Consider the following 15,052-nt stretch of genomic DNA (forward strand, 5'->3'; position numbering starts at 1 on the left):
TAACCACTGGACCACCAGGGAATTCCCTCTTTAAAAAAAAAAAAAATATATATATATATATATATATATATATATATATAGAGAGAGAGAGAGAGAGAGAGAGAGGGAGAGAGAGAGAGAGTTTAATTTTTATTTTATATTGGAGTATAGTTGATTTACAATGTTGTGTTAGTTTCAGGGGTACAGCAAAGTGATTCAGTTATACATATACATATATCTGCTCTTTTTCAGATTCTTCTCCCATATAGGTTATTACAGAGTATTGAGTAGAGTTCCCTGTGCTATAGAGTATGTCCTTGTTGATTATCTAAAACTCAACCATTTAATTAATTAATTTATTTACTTATTTACAATTAATTAATTATTTTTGGCTGCATTGGGTCTTTGTGGGCTTTCTCTAGTTGCGGCGAGCGGGGGCTACTCTTCGTTTTGGTGTGTGGGCTTCTCATTGCGGTGGCTTCTCTTGTTGCAGAGCATGGGTTCTAGGTGTGCAGGCTTCAGTAGTTGCAGCACATGGGCTCAGTAGTTGTGGCTTGTGGGCTCTAGAGCACAGGCTCGGTAGTTATGGTGCACAGGCTTAGTTGCTCCGCGGCATGTGGGATCTTCCCGGACCAGGGCTCGAACCCATGTCCCCTGCATCGGCAGGCGGATTCTTGACCACTGCTCCACCAGGGAAGTCTGTATCATTTTATTTATTTAAAATTTTTTTAAAAAGTAATTTTATTTTATTTGGCTGCACCACATAGCATGCAGGATCTTAGTTCCCTGACCAGGGATTGAACCCGGGTCCCTTGCATTAGGAGCTTGGAGTCTTAACCCCTGGACTGCCAGGTAAGTCCCCCCAAATCAACCATTTTAAAATGCACAATTCAGTGGCACGTAGTACATGCACAATGTCGTGCCACCACCACCTCCATCTAGTTCCAAAGCATTTGACTCACCCCAAAGGGAGCCCCCGGACCCACTGAGCACTTACACCCCAACCCAAACCCTCTGACCAGTCACTTGAAAATTCAGTCGTACATGTGAAGCCAGGCCCCCTGATTGATGTCCACGCCACGTGGTAGGGGCTTAACAAAGATGTGACAGAAGATGGGAAAAGAAAGGGGGGGGGACAGGTGAGGACATTGGTCGTGTCCAGGCAGCAGGCTGGGGATTCCCTGGACGTGTGGTATTCCAGGAGTGGCTGGAATGTTTTCCTTTTTCTGTCTTTCAGAGGCTGGATGGTGTCTTGAAAGAACAGGGGCAGTGGAGGCAGGCTGACTGGCGGGGCCTCCACTTACTACTTGGGTGGTGTCAGGCACACTATTTATTTATACAATTTTAATTTATGTTACTGAGACTCAGCTTCCTTGCCTCTCCGGGGGCTGAACAATGCCTACCTGGAGGGCAGCTGGGAGGGGACTTCGTATGGAGGTCGGCACACAGCAGGCGCTCAGAAGTCGCTCCTATAATATTGTACATATTCCACGATGGAGATGGTGATGATGCTGGTGATGGTGGAGAGGATGATGTTGCTGTTGTGGGTGGAGGTGCCAGGAAAAGCCACACCCCCTGGTTGCCTGCTCTGATCCTGAGTCCAGGGGCATTAATAGAGGCAGAAAGGTAAAGAATGAGGGCGAGACTCAGGAGCAACTTGAAAACCACTCCACTCAGGAGAAGCCAAGAGAACCTGAAAACCTTTGAAGAAATTAGGATACTGCCTCACCCTGACTCACATGTACCGGCAGGGTGTCTCACTGAGATGGTCCACAAAGCCTTGTTTCTTTTCTCCTTTGAACTTGGAAGCTACGGAGGAGGGTTTGAAAGGCCGTGACTAAGCTCCCAGCCAGCTGACCCGCGGCCTTCTGCTGAGCGAGCAGGCGCCAGGCGAACGCGCCCCGGGCGGTGCATTCACGTGGCTCTACAAGAATGTGATTTTTGTTTGCGGGTTTTCCTGCTCTTCTTTTACACACAGAAAAATGCTGCGTGCTTGAGGCTGTGTCCCTCTTTTTCCTGTGTAGAAGACACTTCTTCAGTTCCCGAATAGGATCTGGGATTCATTCTCCTTGTGAGGAAGCCACACGGATTGCCCGAGGAGCCCCCCCCATCCCCCCACCCCCCAGGCATTCTTAGCAAGATGCCACTTATTCTAGATCGTGGGAAAGGCAGAATCGGACTGTGTTTGTTTCCTAGCGCAACAGTGACAAGTGACCACCAACTGGGTGGCTTAAAAGCAACAGAAATGTATTCTCTTCCAGTCTTGGAGGCCAGAAGTCTGAAATCAGGGTGTCAGTAGGGCCGACCTGTGCCTCTCTTTGGGTCCTCAGCAGTACTTGGCTTTGCTTAGATGGGAGTTGCTTCCCTCCAATCTTGGCCTCTGTCACACGGCTGTCTCCCCTGTGTGCGTCCTCTCTTCTTATAAAGACAGGAGGCCCTGGATTTATGGCCCACCCTAATCCAGTATGGCTTCATCTTAACTGATTACATCTGCAAAGACCCAACTTCCAAATAGGGTCATATTCTGACATTCTGGGTGGATATGAATTTTGGGGTGGGTGACACTATTCAACTTGGTACACAAACAAAAACTTCAAATGGCAGCAATGATCCAAAAACCCCAAACACACAAACCTAATACACAGATTCCAAGCCAGACTGCCTATGTTCCCCTCCTTCTCTTTTAAGAGCGACTGCATTTTGTGTGTGTGTGTGTGTGTGTGTGTGTGTGTGTGTTTAGGTTAAACTTCCATAGCTTTGAGAGTGAAATCCCAGCTTTGTTTCCAATCTTAAGGGAACATCCATCAGTCTTTCAAAATTAAGTGTGATGTTAGCTATAGGTTTTTTTTTTTTTAATTAATTAATTTTAAATTTGTTGGGTCTTCGTTGCTGTGTGTGGGCTTTCTCTAGTTGTGTGCAGGCTTCTCATTGCGGTGGCTTCTCTTGTTGCAGAGCATGGGATCTAGGTGCACAGGCTTCAGTAGTTGTGGCACACGGGCTCCGTAGTTGTGGCTCATGGGCTCTAGAGCTCAGGCTCAGTAGTTGTGGTGCACGGGCTTGGTTGCTCCGCAGCATGTGGGATCCTCCTGGACCAGGGCTCGAACCCATGTCCCCTGCATTGGCAGGTGGATTCTTAACCACTGCGCCACCAGGGAAGTCCTAGCTATAGGGTTTTGGTAGTTTTTTTTTTTTTGGCTGCACCGCATGGCCTGCGGGATCTTAGTTCCCCGACGAAGGATCGAGCTCACGCCCCCCCTCCAACAGGGGAAGCGTGGTCTTAACCACTGGACCACCAGGGAAGTCCTGTAGATAGTTTTTTTTTTCTTTACCAAATTAAGGAAGTCCCCCTTTATGCCTAGCGTCAAAGAGTTTTAAATCGTGAATGGTACTGAATTTTGTGAAATGCTTTTTCCACATCCGTTTATATGATCATGTAATTTTTCTTAGCCTATGATCATGGTAGATTACATCAGTTGATATATGATTGTTGAACCAGGCTTGCACCCTGGAATAGATCCCACTCAATCCTGGTGTGTAATTCTTTTTATACGTTACTACATTTTTTGGTTAATATTTTGTTAAGGATTTTTGTATCTATATTCATGAAGGACATTGTAATTTTCCTTGTTTGTACTGTCTTTGTCTGGTTTTGTTAACAGGGTAATACTGGCTTTATAAAATGAATTGGGAAGTGTTTCCTTTGTTTATCTTTTCTGGAAGAAATTGTGTAGAACTGATGTTCATGTAAACATTTGGTAGGCTTCTCCAGTAATACTATCTGGGCCTGAAGATTTCTTTTTTGGAATTTTTAAAATTACGATTCCAATTTCCTTAATTGTTACGGGTTCTTTAAATTACCTATTTCATTTGGGGTGAGTGGTGACAGTTTTTGCTTTTTGAGAAATTGGCCCATTTCATCTAAGTTGTCATATATCTATGAGTGTATAGGTTTCATAGTATGCCTTTATTGTCCTTTTAATCTCTGCAGGCACTGTTTCATTCCTGATATTGGTAATGCGTATTTTCCCTCTCATTTTTCTTTTTCAGTCTTGCTAGAAGTTTGTCAATTTTACCTATCTTTTCAAAGTACCAGCTTTTTTTTTTTCTCTTTCACTTTGTACTTTTTTCCCCAGCTTTTTAAAATTAATTAAATAATTAATTTTATTGTGTTAAAAATATAGAACGTAAGGTGTTTCTCTCTCATGGCTTTCAAGATTTTTTTCCATTTCTTTATTTTCAGTGTTTTCCTATGATGTATCTTGGCATGGACTTTTTTGGATTCATCCTCTTCGGCATTTTCTCAGCTTCTTGAATCTGTAGGTTTAGGATATTTGCCAAATTAGGGAAGTTTCCAGCCATTATTTTTTCAAATACTTTTTCTACTCCACCCTCTTTATCCTCTCTTTCTGCAGAACTCTGATGACAAGAGTGTTAGTTCTTTTGTTATAGTCCCACAGTTGCCTGTGGCTCTGTTCATTCTTTTACAGCCTATATTTCTCTGTTGTTCAGATTTGATAATTTCTGTTGCTCTTTCTTCAAGTTCATTGATTGTTTCCTTCATCTCTTCCATTCTGCTGTAAGCCCATAATTGATTTTTTTGGGGGGAGGGTTGGTTATTTTTTTCAGTTCTAAAATTTCCATTTGGTTCTTCTTTGTTTCTTCCATTTCTTTTTTTTTAATAAATTTATTTATTTTTGGCTGCATCGGGTCTTCATTGCTGCATGCAGGCTTTCTCTAGTTGTGGTGAGCGGGGTCTACTCTTCGTTGCGGTGTGCAGACTTCTCATTGTGGTGGCTTCTCTTGTTGCAGAGCATGGGCTCTAGGCGCACGGGCTTCAGTAGTTGTGGCGCATGGGCTTAGTTGCTCTGCGGCATGTGCGATCTTCCTGGACCAGGGCTCAAACCCGTGTCCCCTGCATTGGAAGGCAGATTCTTAACCACTATGCCACCAGGGAAGTCCCTCTTCTATTTCTTTGTTGAGATTTTCTATTTCTTTTTAAATTACTTATTTATTTATTTTACTTATTTTTGGCTGGGTCGGGTCTTAGTTGCGGCACATGGGATCTTTCGTTGCAGCTCACAGGCTCTTCATTGTGGTGTGCGGACTTCTCTCTAGTTGTGGTGTGCAGGTTTTCTCTTCTCTAGTTGCGGTGTGCAGGCTCTGGGGTGTGTGAGCTCAGTAGTTGTGGCATGCGGGCTTAGCTGCTCTGCAGCATGTGGGACCCTAGTTCCCTGACCAGGGATCGAACCTGCATCCCCTGCATTGTAAGGCGGATTCTCTACCACTGGACCACCAGGGAAGTCTCGAGATCTTCTGTTTCTTTGCTGAGACTTTATATGTTTTTGTTTGTTTCAAGTGTGTACATCATTGCTTGTTGAAAATTTTTCTAACAGCTGCTTCAAAATCTTATTCATATTATTCTGACATCCCTGCCTTCTTGGTATCAGAATCTATCAATTGTCTTTTCTCATTCAACCTGGATTTTCCTGGTTCTTGGTGCGGTGAGTAATTTTCAGTTGTCTCCTGGACTTTTTGGTATTGTTATAAGACTTTGGGCCTTTGATAAATATTTTTATTATGTCTGCCTCCACTGACACCTCCAGCAAAGTAAGGGGGGGAATTCCTCCTCATTACTACCAGGTAGGGGGTGGAAGTCCAGGTTCTCCACTTGGCCTCTGTGGACATCCTGCACTGGGGGAAAGGGTACCTTGTTACTGCTGAGTGGAGATGGAAGTTCAGGCTCCTCCAGGCCCCTGCTGATACTGCCTTAGCTGGGAGAGGCTGGGGTACTTTATCACTGCTACCCATGGCCTCCACTGGTACCATGGGCGACAGGGGGCCTTGTCACTGCTGAGGGTGGTCAAAGTCCTGATGCTCCCCAGACCTTCTCTGACACCACCCCAGTGGAGAGGGAGAGGGGGCCTCATTACTGCCTGGCTGGAGTGAAAGTCTGGGTCCCCTACTTGACTTTCTCCAGTACCAACCTTGGAGAGGGGCCATTGGTTTGGGATACCTCCTTTCAGCTTGAAGAGAGTGGAGAGCTAGGCTCCTCTCTCAGGCTTTTGCTGATTTTGGTGGGAGTGGGGCTGGCTGCAGTGGAGTAGAAGCTTATTATCCAAAAGTTTTCTGTCTTGTTAGGCTGTACCTTTCCTGATCCTTCGACTAGAGAGAGGAGGCTTTTGTTATAGTTTTTCCTTCTTTGCACCAGTTGGTGTGTCTGGGTTTCTGGCTTCTCCAGCATCAAGTCTGGGATCTCTGAGGCAAAAAGAAAACTCAGGGAATTCACCACCATGTTGTTCCTTGGTTCCTGATGTCCCTAGTCCTTCTGCCCTCATCTTTCCAAGTCTTCTTGAGTAATGTTCATGGATTTTAGTTGTACTTAGCGGGAGGAATAGGAAAAAGTACGTCAACTCCATATTTCTGGAATGAGAAGTCTGTCTAAGCTACATTATTTTTAACAACAAAAGTGATCAGGATGGTCAGAATCTGCCCTGTATGTTGTTAAAGGAGGGGAAAGAGAGATTTAATATTGTGTCATTGGGCAACATGATGGAAAGACAAGCAGTCACTTGCATTGTTTCTATTCCAGTGAATAGAGGTCCTTAATAGTGTGTTTATATATTTGAAACCTCAGTGATGAATTTTAATACATTTATTAAATGCTAAAAATGTATTGACCAAACAGAAGATCTGTACAAATTAAACTAGTATGATTAATCTATTATTGAGGGAGAAGTATTTGAGTGGGGTGTGCATGCCCGACCCTTCCCGTCTCTCTATTTTGCCTAAGAAAAGGAACCTTGGCAGCTGCAAGGGGGTGTGTGGCGAAGGTTTCTGGGGCTGTTATTGTCCGTCTGGATGCTGAGGTCTGATGGGGCCTCATTAAACGTCATTGACTGCTGGCTCTTGTTGAATCCCCAGGGCCTGCGTGGTGGGGGAGCTAAGAAGCAGGTTTCGAATGAATAAAGTAACATCAAGGGAGGGGCACAGAGTCCCCAGGTTCCCCTGTGGAGCTGCATGCATGTGACCGTGGCCCTAAGAACCTAGTTCTTTAGAGGACTAATGAGGTATGAAGTGTGGGACAATTCACAAGCAGAGGGCGTGGAGTGTGGCAAGGTATGTTCCAGAAGACAGACTTGGAGGAAAACACAGCAGTTAGAAGGTGGCCGTGAAGGCGGGGAGCCCTTACTAAGATTCAGCTTCGCCTCCCTGTCGTGTCTCATGCATCCTGTCTGGCTTGTGAAAGAGGGAGTGGAGAAGCTTTCTGCCTCTGTGCATAACAATGATGAGCATTGATTGAGCACTTACTGTGTGCCATACACTGTTGGTGTATGATAGCATCTAGTTCTAGTTCTCAGAGTACCCATATGGGGCAGAGTCGTTGTTGGTTCCATTTCAGCTGCAGAAACTAGGGCACAGAGAGATGAAGCAATTTGCCCAAGGTCACACAGCCAAGAACTCAAAGTACCTGGGCTGTATGACTTTAGAGCTTGCAGTATCCAGTTAGCAGAGGTGGTGTGCTCTGATGCATCGTGGCTGGGAACCTAGTGACCTTACTGGGCATTATGTGGCCTTTTGGCAAAGTCAGTGAATGACTGGAATTCGTGGCTGGCTTTCGCCATCCTCCAAGTCAAATTGCAGACTCACCTTTGCTTGGGCACAGTTCGGCTCTCTGGGTCTGGGAGGGGTGTTGTTCTGTCACTTGATTGCTGGCTAAGAGCACAGTTTCTATTCAGAGGACAGTGATTACAGACAGATGTTCCATGTACTAATGTGTGTCATTTTCACATTTTTTTCCTTTTTAATCCCCTGTCCGATAGTCCACTCTGCTCCCCGGGATGGATTTTCCTGATGACTTTAAGCTGCACACAGCAGACTCTGACCAACATCTGAAGGGGACCTTTTTAAATTAAAAAATTTTTTTGTTTGTTTTTGTTTTTAGTAGGTCAGGGACGTCCTGTAAAAATGAAGAACGAGATAAAAATAACACAGCTTTTTATTACTACAGAAGACACTTTGCATTTGATAACTTCATATCCACGCTGCCTTGAGTGGGTATGTGAAACGCCTGTCTTCCAAAGTAATAGCTTGAAATGGTGGCCAAGTTATTTTTTTCCCAAGTCTACCACTACTGAGAAATTTGACCGCCTTTGTTCTTGAAAAAATGCAAGTGACTAATCAATCTAAAAGGAGTTAAGCTGCCCTTGGTAATCTGAGGCCAGAGAACTGTTGTCAATTGTGTAGATTCCAGGGGGGAGAGAATAAGACCAAGGTAGACTGCACTGAACGATTGGAAAGGGAGATGGACGCTGTGAAGGACATGATGTCTGGGCTTTTGAAAATTTAATGAGGATGTGACTTGACACTTGGACCCCCGTTGTTTGCCTGGGCAGAACGGAGAATGCTAGTCTGCACAAGATCATCTCGATTCCAATGAGACGTTTTCTTTCCTAGATGAAATTAGATTTGAGAAAGCGTTGCTTTCCTTTCGTGACCGTGAGCCAGCAGCGAGCTGGACGCTGTGTGTGCCTTTCCCAGACTGGACCAGAGACCCCTGAGCAGATGTAACGGATTAGTTGAGGTTTCCATCTGCTGACAGTCACTGCTGTCTCTGCATTTCTTGATCAGTATCAGAGGAGACGGGAACTGCTCTGTGTAGGCCGCGTGGGCAGCCTCTTTCTGACTGAGTGCAAAGAAACTGGCCTTGGCAGGGTTTTGGCAATTGTGACCTTAGTGCTGGGCGAGGACACTTCTGTCCAATTTCATAGACTTCCACTTGGAGGATGGAGATGAATATACAAAGGAGAAGTCCTCTGACCTTTCCAGAATGTGTGCCCATTCTTGATTTCTTAAACTATTTCTGCGGTGGTCAAAGGGCTGATAAATGGCTTTCAACATGTTTTCAAGATGTCTCTCACTTTTGCTTGCCCTGTTCCAGCAGCAATACTAAATACGTCCAGTTCAAGCAAAAACTGTTGCTTTCTACATTTCTTTGATATGGCCAGGCCCTGCAGTGGATCACAGAGACAAAATACATACAGACTACAGTTTTGGTCTGAAGGAGTTTCAAGGCTGCAAAGCCAATAGACAGGAAACAGCAAACACTGTGAGAAAGTCTATAAATAGGATAGGACATCAAATTTTCAATTAAATAATTATTTGAGTAATTATATGCTTAATGGCTGTATTCCTTCTAGGCCATATGTCCCTTGAGGACAGGAAATGAATCTATCTTTTTCATCATCGTATTCCCAGCACCTGGGACAGTGCTTGAAACACAGCAGGTCCCTAAATATGTATTGTCTGATGGAATGATTGCAACAAGGTTTTGGGTTTAACACTTGGAGTGGTATCTGCTGCATGAATTGTTTTCCTTACAGATTCACTTATAAAGCTTTCAACATCCGAGTAACACAGATGGGCATAAAGTGAGTGCCTATCATAGTGGATAATTAGGATACTTAATGTTCCTATGTAGGGCCAACCTGCATGTGAGCAGATTAGATACCTGCTATCTTGGTGGCATTTAAGAGGTACTGGAAAGCAGCTCTTTTCCCAAAAATCTAATTTTTCTATTAGATATTAATTCCTTCGCATACTGAAGGTTTTTAAGTCTTCCAATTACGCCATTCAAGTGCAGAAATAAAGGCTTATAATCTGAGCCTTTATTCTCCCAACACTTTCTGCAGGCTTTGTCGAAATGGAGGCCCTGGCTAAGCTGTGGGGATAATATAATACCCTGCTTACAAATAACTGGGCTATGGCTGATTCTGATGGAAATGAGCTTGGGTGGAGATCAGAGAAGCAATTTTCAGACTCAAACTTTGAGAGAAGCATCTATGGATCTCACTCTAAGAAACCTAAAGAATTAGGAGTTGACATTTAAAAGCACTTAAAATTGATAGTATCACTGAGTTCAAAGCTCCACATGTCACATTATCAAGTTCAAAGTATGCTGTCATTTTTCTCAGTAACTACGCTGTTATCTCCAAGATAACCAAGCCAACGGGAACAAGACCAGGAAGCCAAGTCTGTGGGCTGGGATGCAAACCTACATCTCCTGATGCCTAGACCCCTTTTCTGTTGTATATTTGTCACATAAGCTGCCACAGGTCTTATCTCACCCAGAAGTGTGCCGGGAGGCTTGAGCAGCGCCAGAATGCTGGGTGTTTAATTTTTGAGATTATTAGGAGATTGCACTCTTTGGAATCATCCCACAACCTTGAACAAAAAAGTGAAAAATGTCCATTTTGATAAATGACAGCAGAAAGTTCCTTCAACTCAATGGGCCATTTGTAAATATAAAACACTTGCTGGAAAATTATATTAGAGATGAATTATCTCCTCCATTACAATGTTTCCTTTTCTTTAATGCAATTTAGTTCCAGCAAATTGAACAGAAAAGCTTGGGAGGGGCCCCATTCAATGGTTCAGGAGGAGTTACTGGAAGCAAGATGTGGAGTGGAAAAGGAGATCCGGGGAAGATACGGGTCAGGGGCTGGCTGAGGCCTTCTGCCCAGGGGGCCTGTGCTGAGGACCCCGGCTGTGCCCACGGGAAATTGAATTCAGAGCTCCTTCTGCATCATAAATCCAGGGCAGCTGGCAGCTTTCCAAGAGAGACGGGAGAGAAAACGCAGGAGCGACTGGGGCCAGACGGGCCGACCCTACAAAGCCCTCTGAGGGTGAGCCCCAGGTGTGCCGGCTGGGGATTCGGTTCCAACCTCATGATAACGTTTATTTACAAGCTTTACACTTTGTCGAAGTGCACTCATCTCCAGGAAAGGAGAGCCTCCATTCTACACCAGAAAGCGGGAAGGCTGGAATTACTGTAAAATTTCTCGGGCCGAAGGGCGAAGGCTTGACTTTTAAATACGTTTCTTGGTCTTTTTTCCCTGGGTGCACGTGCGAGGAGGACCTCCCGCCGCCGTGTTTTGTAGACTCGGCATTCGCCCCGGACCCCACGTCCGTCCCAAGGCTGCTCGAAGGCGGGGCGGGGACGGGTGTGCACGCCCGCTTCGCCCCCGGAGGGTCCCCTCTCACCCTCGCGGGGCTCCGGGCGGGGCCGAGCGCGTTCACGAGGGGTCCGGGCGGGTTCCCGCAGGCGGGGCCGCGCGGCCTCGGGCCACGCCCATCGCAGCCGGGGGCGGGGCCTGCGAGCCACGTGACGGCGGCGCCGAGCGGCGAGCGCCCCGCCCCGCGGGAGGAGGCCCGGGCAGCGACCGGGTCCGCGCGCTGCTGGAGGTGCACGGCCGCCGGCGCGCTCCGCACCCGCGGCCCCTCGCCCGCTGGCCCCGGGCTCGCCGGCTGCGGGAGCGGCCTCAAGATGGACGAAGACGGCGGCGGCGGCGAGGGCGGCGGCGGTGAGTGTCGGAGGTGTGGCCGGCGCGGCTGGCGGCCTGGGGCGGGGGTCGCGGACGCGCCGGACCGGAGCAGGGACTGCCGGTCCCGGGTCGGGGGTCGGTGGTGCAGGTCCGCCTGAAAAGACCGGGTCTGGGCAGCGCCAGTGCCGGCTGCCGACCGCCGAGGCCCGCGGCGCGCGCCGGGCCCGGGGCCCGAGGCGGGGGTCCGGGGGCCCCGAGGCGGGGTCGTCGCGGAGCCCGGGCGAGGGTCTGGGACGAGGCCGGGGCTGCCCGCCGGCCGGGGCCTCCCGGAGGCTCGGGTCGGGGTTCGGGGGTCGCTCTCCGCAGGCGGGGGACCTTGGGGGCGACCTTCTCCGCTCTCACGCCCTCCGGAGCCCAACCGTCGGTGACGACCCTCCCCGCGTCTTCTCTCAGGTGGTGGGAAGCGGGGAGTCCACGGGAAACCGGGATGGCAAAGTTTTGAATTGCGGATCCTCCGGGTCCAAGAAGGGCGGCTGCGGGGAGAGGGTTGAACGTCGTGACAGTTTTCTTGGCTTTAGGTCAGAAGTGGTCAGTGGGATCGTTAAATGAGGAGGGGGCAGCTAGAGCGCACGCATTTTATGAAATAGGGGGACGTTACGGAGTGAGCCAAAAATAAATTTAAAAAAAGTCAGAGGAGCCGAGGGGTCGGAGTCAGGAACTGCAGCCCGCCCGGAGGTGAGACCAGAAAACCAAGCTGTCCCTCTGACGCTCGGTCACCTCTTGCTAGAAGATTCGCGTTTGTTGTAAATTATTTAGTGGAATACAGATTACCGTTGTGTCATGATGCGAATTACGCCTTTAAAAGCGAATAACGTGTCTCTGTAGTGTCTGTGGATGGAGTGGGGTCGTTGGCTTGGGAAGCAAAGGGTTAATACCCCTGTTTTACAGGAACACCCAAAGTTAAGGATCTCTCTCTGTTTTTGCTAAAGATCTCCTTTATGCTGACAGACGGAATCATCAGAATCCCTTGTAATAAGGGAGCATTTTGGAAAAAAAAAATCTTAATTACAGGCTGCGGAGCAGCTGCCTGTAAGAATCAGCAGTGTTGAAAGCTTCAGGATGAAGTGGTTAATCAAGGTACCTTCTAGCATTTAAGTGCTGCTCCGGGGGAAATGTCTGCGCCCCAAGAAGCGGTGGGGCTGGGATGGGGGGAAGTTCGCCCGAATCCTGGCGTTTGTCGAGTTCAGTTTTCATAGTTGAAGCTGGGGTAGCACTGTGGCACTGAGTGGGTGTGTTGTTTTGACGGAAAGTTCTGTGGAAAGGAGGAGCCCAGGTGCACACCCTCCTCCAGCCAGGCTGCTGTCTGCAGAATGTAAGTGATGGATTCTCCGTGGACGCGGTGCTTCCTGCCTGTCAAAATCGGGGTAACAGCACCGGCAGACAAGTGTCTCCTTTTTAGAAAACAAAGACAAACAACTGTAATATTTAAACGTTTGACATTCGAGTCCAGGCAGCTGGCTGGCTTGGCGATTTCATTTGAAGGAGTTTTAGACTCTGTCCGTTAAGGAATGTAGAAAACTTGAAGGTAAAAGCAGGTATAAAGATGAAAAAAGGAAGCCAGTATAGATCTTGAATATTATAGCGAAGGACAGTATTACATCTCCAAAGTATCAAGACTTTCTTTGGGCTAATATAGCTCTTCTGGGAATACAATCCTGAGATTTAAAAAAAAAAAAAATCTCACGCACAGGAGCTGTGCATTAACGTTATTTATAATAGAAAATTGGAAACTACAGTGCCTAATAGGAGACTGGTGAGGTAAATTGTGGGGAGTTTACTGGATGAAATATTTTCCAGCCATTAAAAATAAGCAGTTTTATATATTATGGTCTAAACAATGTAAAAACTGCTGATATTATGGATGTTTTATTTTCTTGGTTTTTATATTTTCCAAGTTTCTGGAATGATGTATATTACTTTCAAATTTGGAAAAAAAAAAACTGAAAAAATTTACCCTAGTAAGACAATGGATAAAATTTGAATAGGCAATAGATCAGATAATGGTATTGTATCAATATTAAATTTCTGGGTTTTGATAATAAAAATGGAGAAAATATTCCTTTTCTTAGGAAATACACACTGAATTATTAAGGTATAAGGAAGTATAGTGCCTCAGCTTACTCTCAAGTGGTTCAGAAAAAAAATTCACACACCTGAAAAAAATAGAGACAGAAGGATAAACATATAGGGCAAAACGTAAATACTTGGTGTATCTGGGTCAAGGGTATATTGGTATTTGTTGTACAGTTCTTGGAACTTTTCTGAATATTTGAAATTATATAAAATCATCTCTTCAAAAAAAAAATTACCCTGCAGTGGGAAAAAGGGTATGATTGTTTTTAAAGTATCATTTAATTCACTTCACTGGAACAGTCAACAATGAACAGATATTTATTGATTATCTACTAAAATGTCCCTGCCTTATTAAGCTTTATTGATATGGTTTATTAAATTCTTTCTTCCTTGCCTCATGGAAGACACTTTAAAATGTTTGGCATTCTTAGAGCAAGTGTGTTTTTGAATAGATGGAAATCTTAAGAGTTTTGAAAGAAGAGTCATAGTGCTTGTCATGTAAATTTGGTGTGCTTATATTTAACTTTTGATTGATGGAAGTTTTGAAGTTAACATACTTCTTTATGGTTCATTAGTTTTTATCACCATTTAGATTTCTAAAAATGCTTTGCTTTAAAATTCATGGTTTTAAAAATAAAGTTCAGCCCTTCGAAAGAATAGTTTCGCTTGCCAGTCATTTGCAAAACATAACTGTTTTGGGTATATTTTTAGAGTGTAGTACAGAACTTTGAACTGTATATGGGGAGGTCAGTTTCAGCTTGTTTACCAGAGAGGGTAAATAATCTATTCAAACATAGTTATGCCAGGGGCAGAAGAATTAAAATATCTTTTTTGCTAATGTGTTGGTCCGGTTAGAAGACTTCACAAAATGATTCCTGCTTGCTGTTTTGATACTTTTAAGTGTTTGTCCAGGGTATTACTGTTTGTTCTTTAACTGTAGGATAAGGAGAGAGGGTGGTGGTAGGAATGGCTGGAAGGCAGTTCTAAGGAGGAACACATGGGGGGCACTAGATTACAAGAACACACTTATTTATAATGTGTGCTGAGTGTAGTTAAGGTATCTTTCATTCCTTTGGGGCCTTGTTGCCTTTCAGTTTTTCTAGAACAGTTCTTGAGGTATGTCTCTACTTGGAAGGTGACTGGCTAGTTCGGTTCATTGCCACCATCCTAATGCTCAGTTTGGGAGTCTGTGTGATTGAACTTCCTGAACGGACCATCTGTGGCAGATGAGGTGAATAACTTTACTCATTTCCCCTCCCTCCTGCACCCCGCCCCCCCTTACCCCGATCAGCATAGCTGAGACCTAAGCCTGTGCTTCACGTGAGAAGCTGCTCCACCTCACCCAATAAAAGTTAATATAAATTAAGGCCAGGCTGAGATCCCAGATTTTGCGTGTCAGGCAAGCGATAACCCCTACATTTGAAACCATCTGTGGGCGATGGGAGTGTAAATTAGTTACCACTCTTAAGGAGGCTGCGCCAGCCTGTGCTTGACTGGCTTGGATCCATTGCTTGCCCTTCGCCTGCAGAGGGACATTTCCCAGAGCCTGGGTCGGCTGGCTCGGGGCTAGGTGTGGCCAGTGGGAGCCGCTGGTGGGTGATTGGATGGCAGGAGGAAGG

General features: G+C 45.9%; 2 protein-coding genes across 6 annotated transcripts in view; both read left to right on the forward strand.

Moving 5' to 3' along the window:
* Positions 1-15,052, forward strand: part of SMIM10L3 (small integral membrane protein 10 like 3) — a 132,463-nt gene that overhangs the window by 56,582 nt on the left and 60,829 nt on the right. The window lies entirely within an intron of this gene.
* The window catches only part of CYTH3 (cytohesin 3), a 94,650-nt gene continuing 90,777 nt past the window's right edge, over positions 11,180-15,052 (forward strand). For 3 of the 5 annotated variants that reach the window (XM_067705531.1, XM_067705529.1, XM_067705530.1), the window contains exon 1: positions 11,180-11,354. In XM_067705531.1, coding sequence (XP_067561632.1) covers positions 11,303-11,354 — 52 coding nt within the window. In that variant the 5' untranslated portion in view covers positions 11,180-11,302. The remainder of the gene's footprint in view (positions 11,355-15,052) is intronic. The other 2 variants (XM_067705532.1, XM_067705533.1) reach the window with 2 other exon arrangements.

The sequence above is a fragment of the Pseudorca crassidens genome, chromosome 15 (assembly GCF_039906515.1).
Source record: "Pseudorca crassidens isolate mPseCra1 chromosome 15, mPseCra1.hap1, whole genome shotgun sequence".
Classification (NCBI taxonomy): Eukaryota; Metazoa; Chordata; class Mammalia; order Artiodactyla; family Delphinidae; genus Pseudorca; species Pseudorca crassidens.